This window comes from Enhydra lutris, unplaced genomic scaffold (assembly GCF_002288905.1).
Source record: "Enhydra lutris kenyoni isolate GAN:26980312 unplaced genomic scaffold, ASM228890v2 scaffoldscaffold2, whole genome shotgun sequence".
NCBI lineage: Eukaryota > Metazoa > Chordata > Mammalia > Carnivora > Mustelidae > Enhydra > Enhydra lutris.
The window spans coordinates 74094086-74122051 of NW_019154086.1; the positions used below are offsets into that span (position 1 = coordinate 74094086).

The 27966-nt window shown below is 34.9% G+C and overlaps 1 protein-coding gene across 2 annotated transcripts in view; it reads right to left on the reverse strand.

Moving 5' to 3' along the window:
- The window catches only part of LOC111147069 (zinc finger protein 654), a 79576-nt gene that overhangs the window by 7340 nt on the left and 44270 nt on the right, over window positions 1–27966 (reverse strand). Inside the window, exons 3-7 of one of the 2 annotated variants that reach the window (XM_022502946.1) lie at window positions 27114–27195; window positions 14282–14417; window positions 11439–11641; window positions 10633–10772; window positions 1101–1242 (exon numbers count right to left, since the gene is read on the reverse strand). In XM_022502946.1, the coding sequence (XP_022358654.1) occupies window positions 1101–1242; window positions 10633–10772; window positions 11439–11641; window positions 14282–14417; window positions 27114–27195 (703 nt within the window). The remainder of the gene's footprint in view (window positions 1–1100; window positions 1243–10632; window positions 10773–11438; window positions 11642–14281; window positions 14418–27113; window positions 27196–27966) is intronic. The other variant, XM_022502955.1, reaches the window with a different exon arrangement.

Below are 27966 nucleotides of genomic sequence, written 5' to 3' on the forward strand. Positions count from 1 at the left end.
ACCCCTACCCCCCGACTTTGAATTCTTAAACCACAGGAATAGTATCTCGTTTTTTTATATTCTCCTATCATTAGCATAGAAGCTGGCTTATAGTGACCTCTGAATAAATGTTTGCAAATGTAAATGGGATCAGATCTGTTATACTGACTTTGGCTTCCTCCTATAAATCCATCATTTCGGGGCACCTGGGTGGCTATGAATCCAGTTAGTAAATAGGAGATGTATAAAACTTTGAATACAATGCTGCTAACTTTATATCAGAGGGATATAATCACTACATGGTCATACACCTAATGAGTGACATGATAATGTGATAAATGCATAAATAGATTAAAAAATTTAAAATATATTATTTAATGGATGCCTCTTATATATTTAAAAGTAACCCACATAGAGATTCAGCTAAATGGAGCTACCTAAAGTGTAGGGTAGCTTTATCTTTCTTATCTTTGTATTCAAAGTTCTGTTAATATTTGAGGGGAAAAAGTAAAAGATCTGCAGGATCCCATTTCATGTTTATCTAAGAATCTTATGTACAACTGTACCCATTTTTAAGTGAACCATGAAGAACTTACTTCAGAACTATTTTTAAAAACAGGTAATGGATTTCACTATTACTTTAAACAAATACTCTAAAAATGTGTCAGGTTTCAGAAATGCCTCAAAATTCACTGTTTTTTTTTATCTGAACACCAAATTTAAAACTATGAACTATATTTTTCTGTGAAAGTGAGCAGGTATTACCTATGGTTATACAAATTTCATTTGCAAATAAGAGTCTGTAAACAGGACTTAGGATAGTTTTAAAAGTGATAAACTTATTTAAGAAAAGAGGTAACAGCTTCTTAGGGAAGCAGTTGTTCCCATATTAAATTTTAAGTAACACCAAACTGGCAGTTTTTCTGTCTTTTTTTCAGTTATTTTCACTTATGTATACCCTTAGTACCATGTTGGTTGGGGGAAAGGAAGACGTAATACATGGAGAATGTGGCCTTAAAATCCTCCTTCCCTTCAAATAAATTTTATCATAAAAGATTCAAGATTTGGTGAACAGTCATTTAAAATTCATTAAAATTAAGGGATAAATATATCCTATTTACCTCATCTTTAATGATTTTCATGAAAGGAAATATTACTCTCACATTAGTTGCTGTTCTTAAAAGCTGGTAGCATTGATCTACAAAAACTTGTTTTGAAGGATTAGACTTAAGCTGAAGTTTACTCCATATGAAAATCAACTCCCTGTAAATGAGAAAAAAAGAAATATCAAAAACACATTTTATTCAAATACAGATATTAGCGATCTTTTGCTCGTTCTATTAAGTACGCTGGCTGGAGTGTATACAAAGTGGGTGTAAATGGATATTATGTTAATCTCCAAGCTACTTCTGCTGCCTGGGTGGGACTAAAAGAAGCTGGGAAGAAAACAGAGATCAGAAACTGTAACACAGTGGTAAGGAATGAATCCTCATCATATGCTGACAAATCTGCACCTCTAGTACATGATAAATTCTAATCCCTGTGTACCAATATTAATGATACTACTTTTAAAAAATAAACTTTGGTCTTTAATACCTACTTGTAAATTCAGAGATCAGTTTTGTACACTTTCTGCAAAGAAATGTTCATTATTTTTCATTTTCAATCTATGAAGATACCCAAAGTACTATAAGTTAAATTGTAAGATATTATAGGTTGGACTCTGAAATTTTATGTTTCAAGTGTTTCACAGATAGATTCTTTTCTAAAATATGGCCACTATTATATAGACAAGGCAGGAGTTTGGGACAAAGGAATTCATAAGATGTAACTGATATATTTAGATATCATATGCTAGTAAATTATAACTCTTTAAAATGTATCAAGTGACATAAAGCATATTTTAAAAAGTATTAAAATAACTGATGAAATTTTTTTAAGTGATTTACTGACAAGTATACTTTGAGCCCAACACATATAGCTATTAAGTCTAAGGACAGCTTGACTACTATCATGAAGGTGCACATTGTCTACTTAGACAATACAGAAAACACAAAAGAGAAAATGATAGCAAGCAACGTAGAAGACAAAACCAAAATTCTACTTCCATTTCCTTCTGGCTATGTGGGTATTCTTGAGTTTCAGTCCACAACCCCACTTTTTTTGCATACATAAAATCTCACCAGTTTTCACACCTTCCTCTCAAATGTCTAGCTCTGGTTTCTCTCCCTATTTACATGCCTGGGTATTTCAATTTAAATTGCTGTGTATCACCAGAATCCACCAAGAACAAATAATACTCCCGCAAAACAGATTATCTTTTCCTAGGTCAGTCAATGACACTGAACGTTACTCAAACCTGTTTGGTTCTAATCTATTTATTTCCCACAGCCTGTGTATTTCGATTATATTCTTGCCCACAACCATAGCATGCTTTCTCAGTGCTACTACCTTAGCTCCTCTAATCTTACATATGGACTTCTGCAGGGGTTGCTAAATGGACTTTCAAATGCTTTCATTCAGTGTATTCCATATGTCACATACTATTAACAGCAACAAAAACATAGGTTTTGGGTCAGAAGGATAGGATTTTAATCCTGTGCACTCTTCGAGGTTAATTAGTTAATGTGTTCTGTTTATTCTCATTTTGTTTATGATAATTTACTGTACTTGGAAAGTACCTCATTTCTAAGATGAGCTTATCTTTCAAAGTCCTGATCACGTAACTTCTTCATGAATGCCTTCATGAATACCCCAAACTGAAGTGGTAACTACTTCAGAACAGATCTTATCTCTCTTACTGATTTCATACCTCTCTTATAGTTCCTCATTGCTATTTTGTAGGTCCTATTCCCCCAACTATTACTACATTGTAAATCTCAGTAACACATTATATAGGGCAAGTAGTGGCAAGAACATAAGACTGGGAATAAAAGAGTTCTTAAGAGGACATTATATACTAACCAGTGTGATACTACCCAGTTCACAGTGAGCCACCTTTCTCTGGAAGTAGTCCTACTAAACAAGGTTGGAATTCCAGTAGCCATGTTTCCTATATGAACCTCCTCACCATCCTTAAGATACTAAGTCAGGGGTAGGAAACTGACCCCAGTTAGGCCAGAGTCCCTGGAATGTTCTCAACTCTAAACTATGAAGCCTGGAGACTGTTGACATTCCTTCTGATCTGCAACAGAAGAGCAGTCAGTCACAGAGAAGAAAAATCAGTGTCCCTGGTAGCAGTTATATTTGGGAACTTACTATATCCCTGCCCCCCCTTTTTTGGTCATACCCCAGTATTTTTTCCATGCACTATACCTTTTCCCTAAACTAATTAGAGACAGGATGCTATCACTTACAAACTGACTAGTATATATACCAACTCCATATTGTTACTACCTATGTGGCTTTTATCTCTTTATCCAGTTTTCTTATACATAAAAAGAATTGAGAGAGTAAGTGAAAACACCTAGATAAAATGTCTAAATGTCTAGTATATATGTTTAATAAATCACTGATTTCCTATATTCTTTCCTTATTTTTATAGTCTTAGTAGTACCAGGCTGTGCGATTTATGCAATAAATATTTGGTAGTTAAGAAACTGGTAACAAAAAAAAAAAAAAAAATGTATTCCTAAATGCTAAGAGCATTTAGAGGGAGTCTCTTAAGGAACTATATTAAGGGAAATTGTAGACATAGAATGAGATGATGGTGGACACTCTAAATAAGAGGTATTTTATGAGCAAAGGGAAGAGGTAGAAGGCAAGCACATTAACTATTTAAGAAGACATACCAGGGGCGCCTGGGTGGCTCATTGGGTTAAGCCTCTGCCTTTGGCTCAGGTCATGATCTCGGGGTCCTGGGATCAAGCCCTGCTTTGGGCTCTCTGCTCAGCAGGGAGCCTGCTTCCCCCCCCTCTCTCTGCCTGCCTCTCTGCCTACTTGTGATCTCCGTCAAATAAATAAAATCTTTAAAAAAAAAAAAAGACATGCCATATCTCTGCAACAGATTTAAAGAAAAAAAATAAAAAACGATAGTTGGAAGTTATGGGAGAGTATTCCATTGCATTCAATCTTACACAGATGGATATTTAACATATTAGAAATGTATGTATTTATTCTCCAACTTGCTCCAAAAAATAAGTTGGAGACTCCTAAAAGACATCTTTAGAATACAGTATTATTATTATTAGTTTTCTTTTTTGAAGAGGGAGATGTTATTTCCCTTTGTTTCTGTTAATTCAGATGAAACTTGGTGAATAAAATGTCATCTCAAGATCCTAGTAAATTTACCAGGAAAGGGCTACCAATATGGATTTTAGCTTTCTAGCAAGCAAAGCAGGTATCTCAGGATATGGTTATGAAGCTCCATTTTGACTGAATTTACAAAGGGTTCTCAGGTTTTACTTATACAGTGGATTCTGAAGGAAAATAAACATCCTGAAAACCAGTGATAGTCTTCTTTGCTTATAAGCAAACACTGTTTATGAAGCTTACATTTTCTTTTCAAACAGAGGGTCCTTTAGAAAACACAGCACCTATATAGTGTACAAACAAATTTCCCAGGTAGCTAACTACTAATAAAATCATCAACAAGTTGCAGAGAATGCAGGGTATAAAAGGATCTCCAGTCACTCTTAAAACATAGATGCTTTTATATATATATTTGATCTGTGTGTAGTAAGTAGTATTTAATAGAAGAGGCTGTGAGTCAGGCTGCCTGGGTATGAATCCTGGCTTCATTATTTACTAGTTGCATGGCTTGGACATAATAGTATCTACTCCATAAGATTACTGGAATAAAGAGGGAATGCATATACAAAGTATAGACTATAGAAAACAGTATATACGAGTAGCTGCTGTTATTATTACTAGTAGTTGTTGTCAGCAGTGGTGAGAGAAATGGGGTTGGTAACTTGCTCCACTGGCTTCATATAGAGCAAAACTGAGCTGTGGATCAGGTTCTGTCCACAGAAGAGGGGAGATGAGGTTAAGCTGGTTTGTAGGGAAGGCCAAAATGAAATAGACCACACAGACCTTATAGACTGGAAAGAATCCTGCTCTTCAATTACGGTAAGAAATCAATTTTTAGAAGCATCAAAAAAGGACCCTAGCAATTCAGAAATATAGAGGAGAGGTAGGAGAAATAAGAGAGCTGGGAATCAGAACTCTGCCTACTCAGAAGGAAGGATAAAGGAACAGTTAGGCAGCTGGGAGTTGCATACCCAGCTTCTATTCTTAAAGGGTGCCAGTGACAGGAAAGATAGGCACTCTTCTGTTTTTACAGAGTAAAATGGTTAGCCAAGAGAAGAAAGCAGAGTATCTTCTTGGTCTTTCTGTTTGTTTTATATACTTGAGATTCCAATTTACTTATGAGTTTTTTAAAATGAAAAGGCTAAAGATATCCCATTTAAATAGCTTAATATAGCCAGAGTCAGAACATTCCGTTCCTCCTTTCCCCACAGGAAAAGATCTACTATAATAGTCATGACTATATTCTGTTTCTAACTACATATCAAGAAATGATAATACTTTAGGGGTGCCTGGGTGGCTCAGTTGATTAAGTGCCCTGACTCTTGATTTCGGCCCAGGTCATGATCTCAGGGTTGTGAGACTGAACCATGGGTTGGTATGGGGCCTGCTTGAGATTCTCTCTCTCACTCTCCCCCTTCTACCTCCCCTTTTCTAATAGATAGGAAGGAAGGAAGGAAAGGAAAGGAAAGGAAAGGAAGAGTAAGACTTCAAAAACTATTTCAAATTATACGTCCTACCACTGTCTCCTGATCCCATTTGGAATTCTACTTTATTTGGTAAACTTTTTAATACTAATTTGCATAATCAATTAAAAATATACTCCCCTAGAAGATAAGCCCACTAGTTTCTAGAGCCGGTATTTCTGAGTCTGAAGATTTTAATCTATAAAGTAAGAATATTAAGTGAGTTTATCATTTAAATCCATCTTCAAGCTACTTTTTAAATATTTAAGAATTTACGTCCAAGATGGCAACGTAGGGAGACCCTGAACTCAGCTTCTCCAGGGACACACCAAATCTATACCCACTTATAGAGCAATTCCTCCTGAAGAACTGAGGAGTGACTGGACAACTTCTACACAACAAAAGATAGGGAGACCACACAGAGAATAGCAAGAAAAATAGAGACATTTAACAAAGGGAACTACCACTCCCAACACTGTGCACTGCAGTGGGGAGTAGTACTGAGGGTCTGTGAACAGATTCATTTGTGTGTGCACACACACACACACACACACACACACACACACACACACATACACAGAGAGAGCTACAGTTTAAAAGGGTAAGTAGAATATAAGGGATCTATCCCTAGAACTCTGCCAAACATCAGGAGATGGCTGGAACACTCTCTCTAGGTCAGTGGGGCTGTCAAGCACCACAGTTTACATTCCCCAACCACCTTGACAGCATGGATAGGAACATGGTCCAGGCAATCTACCACCTCTACCCATACCAGCCCCAACTGTCCCACTGGCAGCTCCAGTGTAGTGCCCACCAGGACACCTGTTGTCCGTGTTCACTATAGCTCCAGACTACTTGACAAGGTAACACAGCCACAAAGCACCATGAAATACTCCAGGCCCACACCACTACAGCTCCAGACAACTTGCCAGGGCACCCCCAGAGCACAGCATCCCAGGGCACCGTAGTCCAACCCGCTTCTGCTCCGGATGCCCCAGGAGGGCAACCCCCTACACAGAGTATCCCAGGACACCCCAGCCTATACCCACTTTACCATCTACTGTCACCCTCAACACAGGAGAGCATTGGGACTACCCTGTACCCACTTTAGCTTCAGCTGTTCTGCCAGTGTACCTTCTGTGCAGAGAACCCCAGCATCACCCCAGTCTATAGCCACTTCAGCTCCGCCCTTCCCACCAGCATGGCCCCAGTACACAGGGCACCAGCCACAGCTCTAGCTAGCTAGCCAAAGACACCAGGCACACACAATCTATACAAGAGATGACCAGACACAAGATCATTCCTTCAAGTGTAGAAGCAGCTGTTCCACCTAATTCATAGAAACAAAAACAGAATGTCAAGCAAATGAGGAGACAGAGGAATATGCTCCAAATGAAAGAACAAGGGGGAAAAAAAAAAACTCAGAAAAAGAACTAAATGAAACAGATAAGTGATCCGGCTGATAAAGAGTTCAAAGTAATGGTATAAATATGCTCACCAGACTGGAGAGAGGAGTGGATGAACTCAGTGAGAATTTAATCAAAGAAATAGAAAATATAAAAGAAGAACCAATCAGTGTTAGAAAGTATAAAAACTGAAGTGTAAAATAGATTAGAGGGAATCAACAGATTAGTGAATGCAGAACAGAGCAGCAGTCTAAAAGACAGGATAATAGAAAGCACCCAAGCTGAATAGCAAAAAGAAAAAGAGTTTTGAAAAACAAGGATAAGGGATGTCTTAGATAACACCAAGCAAACATTTACATTTTAGGAGTCCTAGAAGGAGGAGAGAAAGGGGCAGAGAACTTACATGAAGAAATAATGGCTGACAACATCCAGGTTCAGGAGGCACAGAGTTTGAAACAAGACAAACCCAAGGAGGTCCACACCACTACACATAATAATTAAAATGTCAGAGGAAGATAAAAAAGTACAGTTCCTTACCCAGAACGATGCAATTAAAAGCTCTGAGAGTAGGCAAGAAAACCTGCTTTAAATAACAAGCCCTCTGTGTGACTTTATGTTTACTAAAGTTTTTAAAGAGCTTCTTGATACTAGAATGACAGATTTTAAATTCCTTATGGTTGCTTAGTGCATGTACCTATTTATAATTGTTTGTGTAAATGGTGGGGTTGAGGAGCAATGGATGAGGTCGAAGAGTGCTAACGTTTGACAGACCTGGTAGTCTGGGAACTAGTTATGAAAATGACACATTTTCTTGAGGTAGAGAGTGTGGCTATCGGGAGAGTAGAGGGAAGATATATAAACAAGCACTGGTAACTGAAATGTCTTGTTTATGGTGCTTGGTGACTATGGTTCACTACCTAACTCTTGTCTGTGAAGTAAACCTTGTTATGGTGATGGTTTTCAAAAACTATTATAAGAAATAAACTAGACTGAAGCATAAAATGCAAAATGTATTTAGATTTGACTGATTCCTGAAAGATAAAAATTGCTGTTTTTAGGAGTATGGTATCCTTTTAAAGCCCAAATATCTCCTGACTCACTATTCTGGGTAATTTTTATCACTACCAATCACTCTCAAACCAACCTATAATTTTAACTTAACAAGCTGTAACCACCAGGTTAAACAATTTAAATAAACTAGCAGTTTATTTTATTTCTTAAATTTCTTATCTTCAGTGACATTAGTACTGGAATTTCTCTCTTCAGAAAATAAACTTTAGACATAGACAATATATAATGAAGCCTTTGTACTCTATTAAAATCTTCCACTAATATTAAGCTTACCTATTAAAGAGAAGGTTAATGAAAAATATCTATTTCAGAATTTAAAATTCAGAAGTACTGATCAAAAAATGCCCATAGCTGGGGAGCCTAGGTGACTGAGTAAGGTCCGACTCTTGATTTTGGCTCAGGTCATGATCTCAGATGAAAACTACAAAACTAGTAAATGAAATCAAAGAACTAAATAAATGGATAGCTATTCCATGTTTCCATGGATAGGAAACTCAATGTTGTCATTATCAGTTCCAACTTATCTACAAATTCAATGCAAACCCAATCAAAATCCCACGAGGTTATTTTATGGGTATCAACAAACAGATTCTAAGCTTTATATTGAGGTAAAAAACCCAGAATAACCAATAGAATATTGAAGAACAACGTAGGAGGACTGATGATACCCCACTTTTTTTTAAAGGCCAAAATAATAAAGACAATGTTGTATTGGTGAAAGAAAAGACTAATATATCAAGAGAACAGAACAGAGAGCCCAGAAACAGGCCCAAATAAATACAGTCAATTAATCTTTGATAAATGAGCAAAGGCAATACAATGGAAGTTGACGACAGTCTCATCAACAAATGGTGCTGGAACAACTGGACATCTACATACAAAAAAAAAAAAAATGAATCTAGAAAACACTTTATACCTTTCACAAAGATTAAGTCAAAATGGATCACAGACCTAAACATAAAATGCAAAACTATCAAACTCCTAGAAGATAATGTAAGAGAACACCTAGATGACCCTGGGTATGGTGATGCCTTTTTAAAACATCACAGTCATGATCCACTAAAGAAATAATTGATAAGCTAGACTTTGTTCAAAAATTAAAAAGAGAATTAAAAACAGACTACAGATTGGGAGAAAATGTTTGTAAAATACATATCTGATCCATAATAGAGAAAAAGACCTTTCAAAACTCAGCAAAAAGAAAACTTATTAATAATTTGATTTAAAATGGGCCAAAAAACTTAACACCTCACCAAAGAAGATATATAGATAATAAAAAACAAGCACATGAAAAGATGCTCCGTATCGTGTATCATCAGGGAAATACAGATTAAAACAGGATGCCATGACACACCTATCAGAATGGCCAAATTCTGGAACACTGACAACTCTCATATATTGCTGGTGGGAATACAAATCAGTACAGCCACTTTGGAAGACAAGTTAGGCTTTTTCTTACAAAACTAAACCTGCTCTTATCACACATTTCAGTAATCATGCTCCTTGGTATTTACCTGAAGGATTTGAAAATTTATGTCCACACAAAAACCTGCCCAAGGGTATTTATAGCTGCTTTATTTCTTTGTAGTTGCCAAAACTCGGAAGCAACCAATATATCCTTCAGTAGCTGAATGAATGCATAAACTGTGGCATATCCAGATAATGGAATATTATTCAGGGCTAAAAAGAAATGAGCTATCAAGCTATGAAAAGACATGGTGGAACCTTAAATGCATGTTACTAAATGAAAAAAGCCAATCTGTAAAGGCTATATACTGTATAATTCCAACTATATGATACTGTGGAAAAGGCAAAACAATGACAATAGTAAAAAGATCAGTGGTTTCCAGAGGTGAGGGAGGGAAGGGAGATAAGAAATGAATAGGTCGAGCACAAAGGAATTTTGGGATAATGAAAATACTCTGTATATTAAAATGATGTATTTCATTATACATTTATCCAAACCCATAGATTATATAACACGAATGGTGAACTCTAAGATAAACTATGGATTTTGGGTGGTTATGATATACCACTGTAGGTTCATCTCTGATTTAAAAAAAAAAGTAAAATATTTTTCTGGTGAGTAACGTTTTTTGAGTAATGCTGATAATGGGGGAACTGCATGGATGGGGATGGGGATATAATGAGAAATGTCAGTACTCCCCTCTCAATCCTGCTGTGAACCTAAAACAGTTCTAAAAAAAAGTCCTAAAAAACTAACACTCCACATATAATTTAAAATACAATTCTTTCATTATAATACATACTTTAAACATTTACACAGTTAATTACATGGTCATTGTCTTTTTTAGGTCTTACAACGAACTGTTGTTTCTCACACAATAAATTTTTAAAAAGTGACTTTACATTTTCACATAACTTTTTGAAAAACAAAGTCAAGACTCAGCTAACCATTCTCCTTCTGTTCCCCATCTCAGTTTCCGTATTGGAACACTTACCAGATACAGTACATATCTCCATTCTGGAGTTGTGGAATGAGAAAGGATTCACAGAGTTGCAAGGCTAACACAGTCTTGCCTTCTTTTTCAGTGTTACAGATGATATCAATCCCACTTTTGCAATCAGTTTTCAATAAATGCTATAAAAGGAAAAGAAAAAGCAGTTCATATCATTAAAAATATCTAAAAAGCTAATTGCATTAAATGTGTAGAGTTAACATTCAGGAAAAAAATTAAATTTCTGGTTTTCTTCTACAAAGACAATGATGAATTACACAAATATTTTCATAGTTTCATTATATAGAACCTACAATTTTATGACTATTTTTAATCTCATTAATGTCCACAGCTTGTAGATAAATAAGTTCTATTATTAGGAAAAGATTAATTCTTTCATCTTTAAAAAAAAAACAAAATACAGACAGAAGGATTTAATTTCTTAGTATTTAAAAGGCAAAATACTTCATAAAAATTATTTTTAAAGGTGCTGAAAAAAAAAGTGCTGAAAGTTAACAGAAATTTTTATTAAAAATCCTTCTCGGTTTTTATTTAATCTCTTATCTATCACAAGAAGCTCACCATGAATAATGCTTATTGATGAATGTTTTGTTAATTGCATCATTTGTTAATATCAGATTGTCTAATTCAATAGGAGCTTAAAGAATGGTGCCAATGAGAACTCGTCTAGATAATGTAATCTTAAAATCTCTGGTGTTACTGCAAAAGGAATTTAACAAGAAAGGGCTATTTTTCTTATTTTTGATAAGGTTAAAATAGTACTAGGCAAACATAATCTCAAACATTACCTCCCGGAATAGCTGATCTTCTACAGGTGACATAAACAGACATGTGAAGAGCGCTTGATGGAAGTACAAGTCTTTGCTGATTTCTGGGTGATTTATACAAGATTTAATAAGAGCCATTGCTTCAGGTATGCGTTCACAAGCAATTAGGTATCTGGCACGTAGTTCAAAGAACAGTGGATTTTCAGAACTTAAATATTTGTTCACTATATTAAAAAGAAAACAGAGTCTTATTACTCTTGAGATTCTCAAGGTTGTCTGAAACTTTACCACTAACATGTGATATCTAAGTAGTAAGTAGTTATTTAATTAAATAGCATACTCCTTAGTAGGAATTTGTGACAAGAATACTCAGTTATATAATTGGAAAAAGAGAAATAAGAGGAACACCAAAACAGTGCTTAAGAACTATTAATTTCTTTTCAGTCTAAAAAGTGAAAAAATTTTAAAAAGAAAATAAAATGAAATATTCTCTTTTCAGTTCACTAATATGTTAAAATGTTTCAGATAATATGGGGTCTGGAATTTCAAGTCTATTATGTACTTTTTTTTTTTACTGCCTAATATTTTCACTACTATAAGATTAAAAGGCTGACTCCTATCATTAAAACCACATTGATTTAGATTAATTACAGAGAAAGTAATTTGAATTAATGAAAATGTAATATATTTTATTACTTTTTAACAAAAAATTAAGTCGAAAGTAGTGCCAAATAGAACTGCTTATTAATATATGCTCATGTGTCACTAAGAATAATTACTAATTAATACTTTTTCTTTTACATAATTTAAAAATCTATAAACACCTTTTATCTATAATCTATAAACTAAGTTTATTTAGACCTAACAACAACCTATGACAGGTATCATATCATAGTACTTCTTTAACAGATCACAAAACTGAGTCTCAGAGAGGTCAAATGACTTGCCCAAGGACAAAGAATAAGGGGTAGAACAGGAACACGGATCCATATTTCAAATTCAAAGTATTTTTATTAGTTGTGATGTTTAATCAGTAGCTCCTAAAATGCCTATGAGTAATGTTTTATTTGGGCTTCAACATTTGCCTTTCAGTTCTATTTACTGTATATGATATAAGCAGACAGTGATTTGTATAATTAATGCAAAGATAAACTTCGGACTGGTCTTTACCCTAAAAGTCACCAACTAGAGGAGAGTCATCCATATTTATCAGACTCTAGAGCAGCTTTTCCCAAAGTGAAGTATGTTAGTGGAAGTATGAAAGTATGTACATAAGGTATGTACAAAGTATGGAAGTATGTACATAAGGACTAGAGAGAGAGAGATGCCAAAAGCCCTTATACCAACCAACAACAGAAATGTTCCAGCTCTGTCAGAGAAACCTCAAAGCTACCCTAAAAGTCCGATCTTCTTCTCCTCTGTTCTCACTCCTTTTGAAACTGTCTTGCTCCTGTCTGCTCTGGCCACATTTCCCAGTCTCCTCATAGTTCTCCTCAGTCTGTCACCCTTGCCTTCCCTATATGGACTCTTAATACCTTTCCTCAATGGTCCAACTCTTTCTCTTCAGTTCCAACTTCCTCCCTCCTCAGTTTTTTATTCCTTTCTGAAACCCTCACATCAAGTTCCAGTCTCCTTTGTATCCCCTGGGTATTTAACACTAAACCAGTATCATATCTACCGTAGCCTCCTTACCCACCACTTTGCACTACTTCTGGTCTTCTCTCTTTCTTCATCTTCTCCCATATCTGTCACAGTCCTTCACATTTGTATCTGGGGTTGGCTTGCTCTTAAGCTGCACAAGCATAGCCCCTTCTCCACTCAGCTCTACTCAAAGACCCCCCACCCCCCAACCCTTAACCTGAGACAAATGGAAAGATCCTAACCTGCTTAGCATAAAATGTGATGTGGAGTAAAGTCCAGACCAAGGTCTGAATGGTTCCAAGGTCTGAATGGTTCCAAAGCTAGAAGTCTTGTCTTTTCCCTCTGGCCATCTTACAGTTGCACTTCATGGGCTCTCTATGCCTTCAAATGTTCTCCATACATTTTTGCTTATACTACTGCTGAGTTTACATTCTAAATTTGGTGACCAAAATGTTCTGGGGCTCAGGAATAATATGGCAAACATTTTTAAAAAGAATAAACTAGAAGTAATTGACAGAGCCTATTGTCTCAAAGGAAATTCTGGCCCACAGGAAATACTGCAGATCTAGGTTGAAGAGGAGTTGATGTCAAAGAAGTACGCAGGGCATTAAGGGGAACTTCCATTAATGGATGAAGTTTGGGAAATACTGCTCCAGAGTGTTTGGAATTGAAATTTACTTATTCATTCAAATAGTCACTCATTCATTTAATGCATTCATCATGTGGTCATTCATTCAGTTAACAAATATTTATATTGAGCACCTACTCTGTCCCACCTACTCTGGGCTGGGTAGAGGATATGCAGTAGTGGTGATAAAAACTGGCAGAGTTCCAGCCCTCACAGAGTTTCCTGTATAAGGGAGATTCCATGTGCTTAAGCAGGGTGATTTTTTAAGGGTGTTTGTTCCTACTTAAATAGATTTTTAAAATATAACAAGTGGCAAAAACAAACTATAAGTAACATCTGGATAGTAAAAGTATTAACGCTCTGAATTCCCATTAGAATAAACGGGAAACTACTGGAAATAAATGTACCTAGTCTGGTGTCAAAAGTCATTCTTGGGCCAGGTTAGTATAACAATTTAAACACACTTCATGTGAAAATACATTACTCTTATTCAGTATTAGAAGATAAAGAAAAATCACTATTACTGCTCTAATTAGAAATAAGTTGCGCTTGCTTCTCACAAATGTTGGTTTGGATTTTGAGTCTCCTGAAGTACCTATCTCCTGAGATGCTGGCTGGGCTTTAAGAACAGCTTGCAACACTGGATCTTCCCATGGGCCACCATCTCTAATGATTCGAGTCACCAGTTCCAGATTCACATTTCCATATCTGCGGAGGTGATTCTGGCATTCCTAGGAGAGAAAAATCATTTTGGCTTTGTGAATTTAAGGGGTTAAAAACTAAACTTGATCATCCTTGTCAATAAAATGACTGATGGTCAATGAGGCAGCTATTAAATTATAAAAGAGAAAGGGTTGCTATAGTAACCTAAGTAGGGTGTCAAAACCCCATCAGTACACAAATAGGCTTTAATGCCAAAGGTTATGGAGTTTTTACATAATTGGACTTAGAAAATCCAATTATAATAGGGATGAAGTGTAACCCAAGGGAAAAACTTAAGGGATGCATCATTTCTAGGAAAAGAATCAGGTTGCGAAACGTAAGGGAAAAACTTACAGGATGCATCATTTCTAGGAAAAGAACCAGGTTGCAAAAACGTAAAACTTAAATGTTGAGTTAAACTTATGTGAGGGCTCTTAAAGCTTCTGTTAACAATGGCAAGCAAGAGCCTGACTATAAAAAGGAGGTAGAGGGTCCCTGGGCAATACAGACTGTGGTTGGCACGTAGACACAGGTCCCCTGCTCTGATCGCAAATGTGTACTCTTGAGTTATGCTGGAAGGCTGGTAGATGGAAAGTCTATTGCATTTTGTTGTGTTAGCAGATTTGTAGTCTTGGGATGAACAAATGGCAGACTGAAGGAATGAATCCAATATAATACAAAACTTTGCATTCATTTTACGATAAAGATGCACTGATAAATTGGGCATTGACTGATAATTTGTCTATACATTTTCCGGGATTTTTTAAAAAGATATCTGAAATATTTTTAGAGAATCCATTATATTAGACTCATGATTATATTATGAATTATGTAACAAGTTTAATTTGTAAACAAATCTTAATATTTAGGAGAACTTGGCCAACTGAATTTAAAAATATGACTTATTAGATTTAGATTTATAAAATTTAATTGTTTGATTATGCTTTTTAAATTCATTATACACCTTGGTTGTTGTTTTTGAGAAGGTTTCAGGGAATTTAATTCGATAATTTTAAAAGATTAACTGAAAGCCTGGGGAAGGTATGACTAGATTTATTTTTTTAAATGCATAAACTGGGCTTATAGCCTTAGAAAAGAATTAGATATTGAAATTGGCAATGTTAAAATCTGAAAAAATTGCACATCAATTACAACACAATTGCCAAAATTTCTTTCTGTGCTCAAAAAAATCCCTCAGACGCTAAAAACATAGTAACAGTTACAAAGCAAAGCTTCAGTATGAAACAATACAACATTACAAATCTTACTTACAACATAAATAATCAGGCTACATATTCAAAGTGGCAATAAACACTTTGCTTTTATATGTCATGTTCTTTCGTCATTTGAATGTTACAAAGTGATACCTATATGCCACTTTTTATTCCTTGTTAAACTACACAAAAAGAGCTTTTATTTGTTTTTTAAGATAATAAGGCAGTAGAAGAAATAACAAGTTTCAAGATAAAGAATCATTTAGTCAAAGAAGTCAAAGGATCATTAAGTCATAACATGAAAGTAAGTTTATCTTCTAAAAGTTATTTAGAGTATTTCCAAATTAAAATGAGCAAGCAAGCAAGCAAACAAAAACTGTGTAAGTAATGGGCAAGTTACTTAACCTCTCTGTGCTCCTTCAGTTAACTCATCTGCAGAACATATACTAGAAACACCTACTTCACAGGATTGTTGTGAGGTTTAAATATACAGTACTGAAAAGTGCTTAGTACAGTGCCTGGCACATAGTAAGCACTTAATAGTATTTCTTCTAGCATTTTTTAACAATTTGGATAAATAATTTATCTTAGCATACCCAAATGCCTTAGCATAAAATTATTTTCTGCATTTCCATGTGTTAGCATGTTATAGTATTCACAAAAATAAGGTATGAAGTTTTTGATCAGCAATGATATGTTTTAAACACATGGAACATAGTAAAAATCTGTGGTAACAATTTATAATTTAAAACAATCATCAATTTCAAACCTAAAGGTAAACAAACTTCTAAATTACTCTAGACTCACATACTGCTACCCCTAAAATTCAACTACTGTTAAGCTGGCTTTGGGTCCAATAAAAGCACAAGAGATAAGGTGAGCTGGATGCTAGCCCCTGTATCACTGCTGAGCTTTAGCTTTGCTTCTGAGCTCTTGGACAACCCATCGTTCTAGCTGTCTTACAGTAGGTAACGTACCAATCATACAACCATTAGCACTGTAGGACCTATACCTGGAATTGAGCTACGTCAAGATACAGTACAATAGGTCTATTGCTAATTTCCTAAATATGGCTGGAAAGTAAGAAATACTTGGAGGTCTTGTTAAAAAAAAAAAAAAAAAAAAAAAAAAAAAAAGATTACCAGGCACCAATTCAAACATACTAAATCAAAATTTCTAGAGGAAAGTCCTGATAAACTGTATATTTAATAAGCCCCACCCATAGTCAACTTCGGCATACTTTTTAATTATACCTACATTTAGAGTATATTTTCATAAATGCTAATACTAGAAATTATACACTTGTACTCCTATCAACCCTTCTATTAAAAATCAGTCAATTAGCTTAAGTTCATTTTTCTAAGATAAAGATTATAAGGTAGAGTTTTGTTTCTTTGTGTATATGCACATCTTAAGTCAAGTGCACCATATTTTGGAGACCACTTTTATGAGAAATAGCTCTGGATAGGAAACAGGGATGAAATGAAGATTTCATTTTGGTGTATTTAAAGAGACATGGAATAAAAGAGAACAAGTAAGTCTGTATATATCTTTTGGCTCCCCATTCCTTAAATAATATGGTGGCTTCTATGGATGAAATGTAATTTAAAAGCCTTGGAAGTTTAAAAAAAAAAAAAAGGAAGCACTTAAACCACTGTAGAATTCACAACTTATCTTTCCTATATATACATATATTTTTATAATGTTTAATTAAAAACTTGCACCTATATATTAACCCAATCCTTTATTTAGTCATCTGTCTACTATTGTTGATACCACCACACAGTGCTAAACGTAATTCTCTCAGAAACTTTCAACTTTGTGTGTTTGCCAAAGGTAGAGAGAAAACACAACTCCTTCCCTGACTCTTCCTTCAGAATCTATTGCTTAATGTATGGGCTTCATGTTTTGTTCAGAAGAATTTTCTTCCCTGAACCTGCTGCCTCTTTAGAACTGGCACCAGTTGTCTGGCCATACCATATACCTGATCTGAACTCTTCTCTGGCAGCTTATAGTGATCAAATTCCTTTTTTTTAATAGCATAAAATTCTTAATGCCCCAACTTCATAATTAAGGAACTCTGGATGCACCTTCCTAACTCATTCACATATTGTATATGAATCCTTTCCTCCAGCTTCATCTCATCCATGTCTCTTAGATTCATCATGCACTGTCTTGCTTACACTTTTTCTCATTATCATTATCTTTCTCCTTCAACTTCCTATAAACCTTATCTAAACCTTCCCATAAACCATTCTAAATCCTTTCCTATCCTCTCATAGTCCTACTTTTCCCTGAGAAGCCTCTACTAGCTACCTCAATCCATAATAAACTTAATTCCTTCTCCTGCGGTACTGAAAATGAGTACCAGTCTACTCTTCTAGTATTTATCATGTAAAAGGAGGCCCTGAATTATTAAAGGTTGACATCTTACTTCTTAGGTAATTAAAAGCACATTCAAACAGAGCCAAGAAAGGAAAGGTATACCAGAGAAGATATATTCTCAATAATTAACTTTTTAATTAAAATAGGGTTTTATGGGGGCGCCTGGGTGGCTCAGTGGGTGGGTTAAAGCCTCTGCCTTCCGCTCAGGTCATGATCTCAGGGTCCTGGGATCGAGGCCCGCATCAGGCTCTCTGCTCAGCAGGGAGCCTGCTTCCTCCTCTCTCTGCCTGCCTCTCTGCCTACTTGTGATCTCTCTCTCTCTCTCTCTGTCAAATAAATAAAAATAAAATCTTTAAAAATAAAATAAAATAAAAAAATAAAAATAAAAAATAAATAAAATAGGGTTTTATGGAATCCATGGAATCAGAAGCACTATGAAGTATTTGTCTTATTTTGAATGAAATGCAGGTTCCAGAGTAAAATTATAGAATACCATGTCAAATTTATTCATAAAATAAGCTATTATAGCAAATCAAAGCAAAAATATTTTATAAAGGTCTTCAATGTGGTCAATGTTGTAGAAACAGAGCTTTTAAAATAAAGTAAAATCTTTACAATACTTTGAAATAAGATGTGATCATATCTTTTATTTATCACACTGTCATTGGTTATCTTATGGCAAAGCATTTCCAAAAAGTTGTTTTCTTTCAGCAAAAGACAACATCACACATGTGCTGTTCTTTTCTGTGGTACGTTCCTAAGGAATATTTATCTCGTGTTTTTAAAAAATAATCATTCTGAGTTTGTCCATATAAAGAAGACAGTATAACAGTGGAAAGGTTCCTGCTTTTCAAAAGAAAGTTCTTATGGAGAAAATCATTTAAAATGAATGTTTGGAAGTTGTCTGCATTTTTACATGTTTGCTATTACCAAAAATCAGCATGTCACCTATGTTTGTATATGTGACCTTAAAAAACTTAAACTAGAATTTTAATTAAAAACCTTTCAACTGCAGCATTTTAATAGGTTTTCAATTCATATGTTAAAAATGGTATCAAGAAAACACTGATTTCCATAACAAGAGAAATTTACTAGTCACATTTCAACAACTCTAAATTTGGTGGAAGGAATTTAAAACTGAGTATCATAGTTTACAAGATTTTGTTTAGATCTACCAAAAGGTGTCTTTTTCACCTATGACAGCTATTAAAACCAAGTATCAGAGTAAACTGAACCAAAATCAGACTGAATTATATGACCAAGTGTCAAAATTTTTCAAAATAAAACATGTTCAGTCACACTTCTGTCATTAGTTTTTACACTGTTAAAACATTATTTTACTTTTATCTTTTTAAAATGTTTTTTATGTTTCATAATGTATAGAATGTTAGTAAATGTACGCAAAAAAAAAATACTCGTGTATTGATATGTATATATATTTTTAAAACCTAGATGGCTGTCCTATCAGAAGTCTAGAGAGTCCTGGTTTTACATATTATTTGTTCTTACATTGGGTTTGGAATCTAACATAAAATTCACTGTCTTCTACTGATCCTAATAGTATGTCAATTTTCTTTATTATCTGATGTACTTCTTCCTGTTATTTCTACTGTTTACACCCTAGTGTAGACCTTTATCTGCTATCATTTACATAACCACATTAATTTCTTCTTCTCTCTCCTCAATAAATCTTTGGAAGGTCTCAAAATGTTAGGTCACAAAGCATTTTATTAAGATAGCAGTATAAATAAAACATTTCTTTAGGGGCACATGGCTGGCTCAGTTGGAAGAGCATATAACCCTTGATCTCAGGGTCATGAGTTCAAGCCCCATGTACTTAAATAAATAAAACTTTTAAAAAATTTTCTTTAAACCTATTGTTTTGACATCTACATTGCTGCAAATACATGATTATATCAATTCAATTTAAATGGATATTTAAATGTAAGTAATTGTTCCCTGTTTAATACATGATTATATTTTTATACATTTTAAAAATCTTAAGTAGTTAATGTAAATGTTACTTAAATTAGCAATTGGGAGTTTTACCTGAAGGGGAAGTCAGTAGTAAGTACAGCACAACCTTTAACTGAGAGCATAACCAAATTTCACAATCGGTGACTGCCATGCTAATAAAAGCACAACACTACTATTAACATTTTTAAATTGGTAAGGAAATAATACGGCCAACAGAGAAGTGCTATTGTAATGATTCTAACCTGTATGATAGACCCTGACGCAGATAAGGTGTATGCAAGATTTACTTGAGTACAGGTTCCTACACAAAGAGAGAAATATAAAATCTTTCAGCAGAAAAGAGCCAGCAGACTTAGTCAAGAACAGGTCACAATACTGGAAATGCTACAGACTGGGCAAGTTAATCTCCAATAAACATTACTGAATGGATGGATGAATGAATGAATCTCTGTGTCCTTCATTTCATCATGTGTTTGTTAGACTGGATTTAATGACCTTTAACAGTTCTTTACAGCTAAATTTTCTATGATCTAGTATTTTATCTGGGAAAACATAAAATTAGTACTTCAAGCACTAATATGCTCATAATTCTAGTTATGTATTCGGACACTACAGAATCATCTTTCACTGATCAATGAATGCTTCAATGACTCTAATGCACTTTCAGAGCTATTTTCAAACTATTAATCTTATCATTGATTTTGAAGGCACTTACATGCCTGCTTCTGACAACACAAAATTTTAAGATGCTCAGAATATAAAATCTTTGTTTATAGTTGCATACTGTGGTATGAATAACTATCAACGCAGTGTCTAGTACCTGCTTTTGAGATGACTGTCATTCCATGTGTCAGGGTATACTGGCCTTTCCTGAGATACACAACTTATGTATGCTGACAGCCTCATCTTTTGGAGGCTTGCTCTTGGTCCCTTGAGCTTAACTGTCTCAAGTTTATTTATTATATTATGCTTGAAATAACTCTGGCTCTTAAATCTCTTCAAAGTGATCACAGAACTTCAACAGTTGATGTAAAGTGTTTCCTTCTCAGATTATTAAAAAAATTATAGAGAAAGTGAAAATATTTCTGAGGTGGTAAGATATAAGAATTATTAATAGGAGTAACAATTTCAAACATATAAATGACAGTGAAAAAATATCAACGCTTTACCCATTTCAACACAAAATTTACCTAGGGAATACAGTTTTTATAAAATGATTTCAGAATCTGAAACTTCAATTTTAACACCAGTCTTTTTCATTCCCAGTGTTAAATATGTAGAATACTTGTCAAGCATGTTTCTTTCACAGATAGTGAAATCTCTTCCCTTATACCTTTCTCACACTTAGGCAGACTTCAGTTTCTTTTTTCTACACACTGTCAAAGTAGAATCCACAAGTAAATATTCAGTGGTTTCATCTCATGAATGCATTTGTTGATCTGTCCCCAGTCTTACTGTATAGTAGTAACCAACGGACCATGGAGTAAATTTCAGAAAATACACCTCATTGTTTTTTGTTTTTCAGAGTTCAGCAATGATGATACATCTCTAAGAGGGATTTTTTTTTAAAGAAAGAAATGCCTATGGACTTTTTTATCCTTCATTTGTATTGGCAAACATATTCATACTAAGGGCTAAGACTACTAAATGCTGCAGACACAGGAGTGAAAGTAGCCCCTGCCCATGAGCTCTAACAGCATAGGTGGAGAGACTTACCAAACCAAAACAGAATAGAGAGGGATTAGTGTTTCAGTAACAGTAGAAAAGCTTGTGGTGGGGGGAGTAGGGTGGCATCATATGCAGTCAAAATGGAATTAAGCAGAGACAGGAGAGAACTTCTACTAGAGAAGAAAAGAATATGTGAACACAATTCTGAAACTGCTCTTCAAAATGTCTTGATATTATTAAGTTGGTATGATCGTATTCTCTAAAAGCATTTTAACCAGTACTACAAAGATGGTTTAAATACCAGGATTAGGACTTAACCAAATTAAGTCTTTGGGCAGCTTATTCCAAGCAGTCTACTTAGTGTATGGCACTACTCTATATGGTTATATCAGCTTAAGTGCCCCCAAAATATACCTGATTCTTCCTACCTTCCTTACCTCCATCCAATCAATATCATAATCTGAGATTTTGGTTCTGTTATCATGTGCGTGCTTGTATATTCTTTTCCAGAATCATTTCTAACATTAAAGAATTTTCATTACAGCCATATTAACAATAATCTACAAGTTCAGTTTCCTCACATCAGTCCTATTTTTTAATTCTATAGCAACTGTATTTATAAATTCTTTGTTTTAACCATTTCTAAATCAGCTGGCATACTTTTTTTTTCTGATGAAAGTCTTACAGTTGCTTTGTTTTTCTAGGATTTGGGCTATTTCTTTCTGTGCCCTCTCTCATAAACTATAGGCCTTGGCAGCTTATTATTATGTAATATTTTTTCCCTTGAAAAACTCCACAGACATTATTTATTTATTCCAGTGTTTGTTACAGTGGAGAAGTTCACTGCCAGCCTCATTTTATTTTTTCCCTTGTGAGAATCCTGTTTTACATGAGTCCTGCATTTGTAGGAGCTTTCCTTTATCCTGAAAATTGAAGACATTGTACAATAAGATATGGCTGCATGTAACTATGAAATGAAAATATATTTTTAGAGATCTGTTTCCTTCACTGATTGAGTTTTTTTCTGGAGCTAATCTGCTGTTGATCACCTACTTTTAATTTAGAAGTTCCATCTCCATACAGTATTTTAACTCCATACATTCCCTGGGATGGTCCCTTCTTTATAATTTCACTTCCAGTTTCATGGAGGATACCCTGAACTCAACCACAGAAAGAACAAAACTGATCCTTTAATGGTCTTATTACCTAAACCATGTACTGATGGTAACTGGCATTAATCTCTTCCTAGAATATCTAGGACAGAGAGCTGTTTTGCTCACGGGTTGATAGGTCTCTCTGACTCCTTTAAGCTCAACCAAGACAGAAGAGAAAAGGTTAAGTTTACTTTGTTAGATCAATGGCCCATCAGGCAGTAAAGAGGAAGCTACAATGGGAGACAACCATAGCTCTTTGAAAAACTTTGTAACCTCCGGGTATTGGAGCAGGCTGCATTTAGTTTGGGTCATTTTCTCAATGAAAGGAATGCTTTCATGGAGAGCCATACATCCTATTTTGGATATTGATAGCTTAGTCATATCAGTATTCCTGCAGTGTGGGTTCTACTGCATACCTGGGGCATTTTCAGGAAGGACCAACAAGAATGAGATTGGCCATATACCTAATGGCCCACCATCTGATAATTTCTTCCAGTTTCCACTGTTAACAAGCTGATAGGGTATGGGGCATTACTGGAAAGCATTCAGAAGGCCTCCCCTCTCCCCTATTTAATCACATTCAGTTAATCAAGTACTGTTTGGCTTATCACTTGAGATGGATTCATCCCTGAGGGCTTGATATAGATCCTGATCCTAGTTTCCAACATTCATTAGGAATTCTGTTCTCATGTTATTTTTGTCATTTCATTGGGAATCTAAATTTAATTACATTAATGGGTTTTGGAGACCCAGTGTATGAATTCAATCACAAGCCTATGGAAAGCTCACCAATGAACAGATTAAAAATAATAAGCTGGTAGGCTCACCATGTAAGAAATGTATCATCATCTTTGAGGTAAAGAAAAACTACTGAAGACAAAAATTAAGAAATCAAGCTTTTAGAAGTCAACAAATGGAACACCTGGCTCTAAGAATGAAATTTTCTCTTGGAATAAGGTAGAGGAAAAATTACAGTCAGTAACAAGATTTAAAATTTCTACTTGAGCAACTCAGATTTTAGGAGATCAGAAATTCATTAAAGAAAAGAGTATCTTAAGAATAAACCTAAGGGCCGGCCAGGTTTTGGTCTTACTGTGAAAACAGAAATCCAGGTAGTATGACTTCAGAGCCCACACCCTGACAGGAGGGATAATTAACTCAAATCCAGCAAAGTATGTTAATCCCTTGTTAACTCAAAATTGTGGTGTGGGGACAAGCACCACAGTCATCACTTCTGAGCATGATAGAAATGCAGACTCTCAGGCTCCCCACTCCAGAACTACTGAATCAATATCTGCATTTTAGCAAGATTCCCAGGTATATTAAAGGATGAGCAACATTATGTTTGTCCTACTTACAGTAGAAGAGAAAGCATAAGCTCTTAAGCTTGTACAAATCTTTATGAAAGATGGACAGTAATGAACCACTTGAGGAAATATGGTTTGCATTAGAAAATATAAAAACATTCCAAAAAGTGACATTGGGATTATCACTGGACTAGCAGAGGTAAGTCAAAAGCCTGGGGAATTTACAGAGTTTAGCAAATGCAAAAGTTTCAGTAAGTGTACATGATGAACTACATGTTGGCCCTTTGTGCATGGCTAAGGGCACAGGCCAGAAAACACCAAGGAGCCACAGCTCAGTTCAGAAAATGGAGGATGAAAGATGATGCAATCTCTCCTGGGAGGCAGGAGTTAGAGGCTTAAAAAAATTCAGAGTAGGAAGAAAGAAGGTGGAAGTAAGAAGTCATAGCAATGAAAGTGGCAGAAGTGGCACAGAGATTTTAAAAACGAAAGAGAACAAAAGGAGGGGTGGGTTTAGCAATTGAGTAGGAGACAGGAAACAGTACAAAAACAAGAACTCTTCCCTGAGGAATTATTTTGGAAATGAATTGAAAACCCTGCTCAAAAAAAAAAAAAAAAAAAATCCTTCACAGATGTTATGATTTCACACATTTAAAACATAATTCAAATATTGTCTTTCATCTACTTTACAAACACTTCAGCAGTTCCCATTATCAGTGCTCAGTTAACATCTTCATGAGGCATTTCTTGACTATCTCATTTAAAACTGAAATTCCCTTCCCCAATACCACCATGCCAGCATTCCCTATCTCCCTGGCCTGCTTCATTTTCCTATGAGTCATTTGTCACTTTCAAAATACTCCCAAATATATGAAGATTTGATTTACTGTCTTTCTGTCTTTATACTAGAATTAAGTTCCACAAGGTTTTTTTCTGGTTTTGCTTACTACTGTTTTTCCCAGGGCTTAGTGCCTAGCATATACTGGTAACCAAGTAAGTATTTGCCTAGTAAAAATTCAAGAATGGAATGCCAAAAACACAAATGTCAAGGAAAAGTGGAATGGAAAATTACAAAAGTTTTAAATACTGAATATAGACTTTGGAGTGTAAACTTCATAATGGGGCACCTGGTTGGTTCAGTTGGAAAAGCACAGGACTCTTGATTTTGAGGTCATGAGTTCAAGCCCCACACAGAGTATAGAGATTACTAAAAAAAATAAATAAATAAACTTTAAAAAAAAAGCTCCATGAAAATAGGTATTTTTACTTCTTTTGCTAAATATAAGAATGGATACAGTATAATGTTTAATATAATATACTTTGTTTTACTGATTCTAAGACATTTTTTCCTATTTCTACAACTCTAAAATCAGAATATGCTGTATAGTCAATGCTGTCTTAGAATCCAAGTCAGCCTGGTAATGATCACAATGTAGTTGTCATTCTGTATCCATGGACATTCAAAGAGACAGCATGAAAACTGACAAAAAGGTATACTGGTGACTCAATAAAATCCAAGAGACTAGCACTCTTTGAATTTGTGGGAAGCAAATGGTAAGGAAAGGGTATAGAGCAATTAATATAATTTAACAATACTCTGAAGCAGAAGTCAAAAGCTGGCTGATTAAACAGAACCCTAAACCAGCTTAAGCTTTTAAAAGCCCAGTGCCTATAGCTTTTAGCTCGTTTATCAACTATTTTAAGAAATGCTACCTCATCAACACATTTGATGCCACTGAAGACAAAATGGTAGAGAAAAAGAGAGTGACTGAGTGGAAAAAACAAATCTAGAGTCAGATTCTGAATGTGAAGAAGTTTAGATATATCTTGGCCAATTAAGTCTGCTTCTAATTTTCCTATGTCTATGTATGCACCAGAGTGAGCAATCATAAAAATCTATTTTAATTCAGCCTAAAAGATTTATTTCAAAAATACAAAATAAATATTCTAGGTGAGAGAAAGCACTGCATGACTTTTCTGTTATTATGCTGATCTCCTTCCTAAAGATGGACAATACTCCTAGTTGACCTAAAGCCTCTCTTATTAACGCATCACAGGAATAAATTTAAAATGTCTAAAGACTTCACCCCTAGAGGGAGCTCAAACTACATCTTCCTTTATTCCACCCCAGAGAATGATGATGAGATTACACCGACATACTAGTTAGCCAGAATACTAGATACTGTTTCCCAAGTATATGGTAAAAAGATCAAATGATCAGGGCCTGAGTGGCTCAGTGGGTTAAAGCCTCTGCCTTTGGCTCAGGTCATGATCTCAGGGTCCTGGGATAGAGTCCCACATTGGGTCTCTGCTCGGCAGGGAGCCTGCTTCCCCCCACCCTCCCAGCCTGCCTCTCTGCCTACTTGTGCTCTCTGTCCAAAAAAACATAAAAAAAAAAAAAAAAGAAAATCAAATATCAAATGTTCTTGCATCTACAGGTCTTTTTTTGTTTGTTTTTGTTTTGTTGCATCTACAGGTCTTTGGATCTTTGTCATGCTCTTCCAGATTTACTTTCTCCTCTCATATAGCATGTGTAAAAAAAAAAAAAATTGCTTCCTATCTTGGGAAGGCTATTGAGAAAACAAATAAATATATGAGAAAATCAGGATACATCCACAGGGAAAAGGGACATGGGACAAGCAGCCTGCTTTTAGGCTAGGCAAGAAGAGTCCTTTATTACTAGGGCTGAGTTCTACATGGGGCTTTGAAACCAAAGCCTATAGCAATAAAATATGTGAGTATATGTGTAAGATGTGCTTAGGAATCTACAAGGGTGGTAGAAGCAAGCTCTGGTCTAGCAAATGTGGAACTGGAATGTTAACTTGAACTGCTTTTAGAAATACGGCTAAAAGTTAATTTTAAGAACCTTCTTTTTCTGCTAGTAAAATATATAGGATCCTAACCATTGCCATCTTAGTAAATATAAAAACTTAAAAGCAATAAATAATCAATATACCATTTTTAGGGGAAGAATAAGGCATGTGTTAAATGTACACAAAATGTGAAGGACTAAGTTGTTTTACCTGGAATGATCCGAGAATATCCTTTAAGGGCTCTTCATAAAACTCATCTCTTCCAAAGAACAGCAGCAATTCAAAGAAGCTCCTAGAAAGAACAAGTGAAAAATAATTTCTATTGTTTCTTTAGGGTTTGTTTTTTTTTTTTGCCCCAATTTAAAATATTTTCAAGAGATAAAAACTATGTAATATCAGATATTTAGTTTTTAAATAGCCAGACTTGAATCATTACACTGATCATTTAAGATTCATGTTAAGTTTTCAGTAAACTTTTAAGTGTCCTCAAAGAAAATACAAAGAAATATACTGAAGTTCTAGAACTATAAAAGAACAATTACATTACTCATGCCTACCAGTGTTCACAATGCAAAAAAAAAAAAAAAAGCAATGTTATATCAGGTGGCAAAAATGTTGCTACACATGTCAAGATGATTTAAAATGGGTCCAGCTTCACCCTGGTACAATGGGCCCCTTAGAAAATTCAAAATCTAATTTTCTTCAGATGGATATAAAGGATGGAAAATTAACATGGAAGTATAAGAAAATTAGAGAGTCACTATGAAACTCTCAGGCAACATTTATATTATAGTAGTATCACCAATTAGATATCTAATAAACAACACATGGGTTCTCAAACTCTGGGCTTATCTTGATTATCCCACTCATAACAGACTGCTCAAAAATCTGTGGTTCCTCCTTTTGAAATAATTGTTTTTGGAAAACACTGTTACTAAATACTTTGTGTTTTTAATAATTTATACTTCATATAAGAAGATATATGACTTATTTCCTAACCACGAACATGACAAACTATGGAAATTATTTAGTATTACTTAGCAGTCCTAAAGTAGAAGGAGTG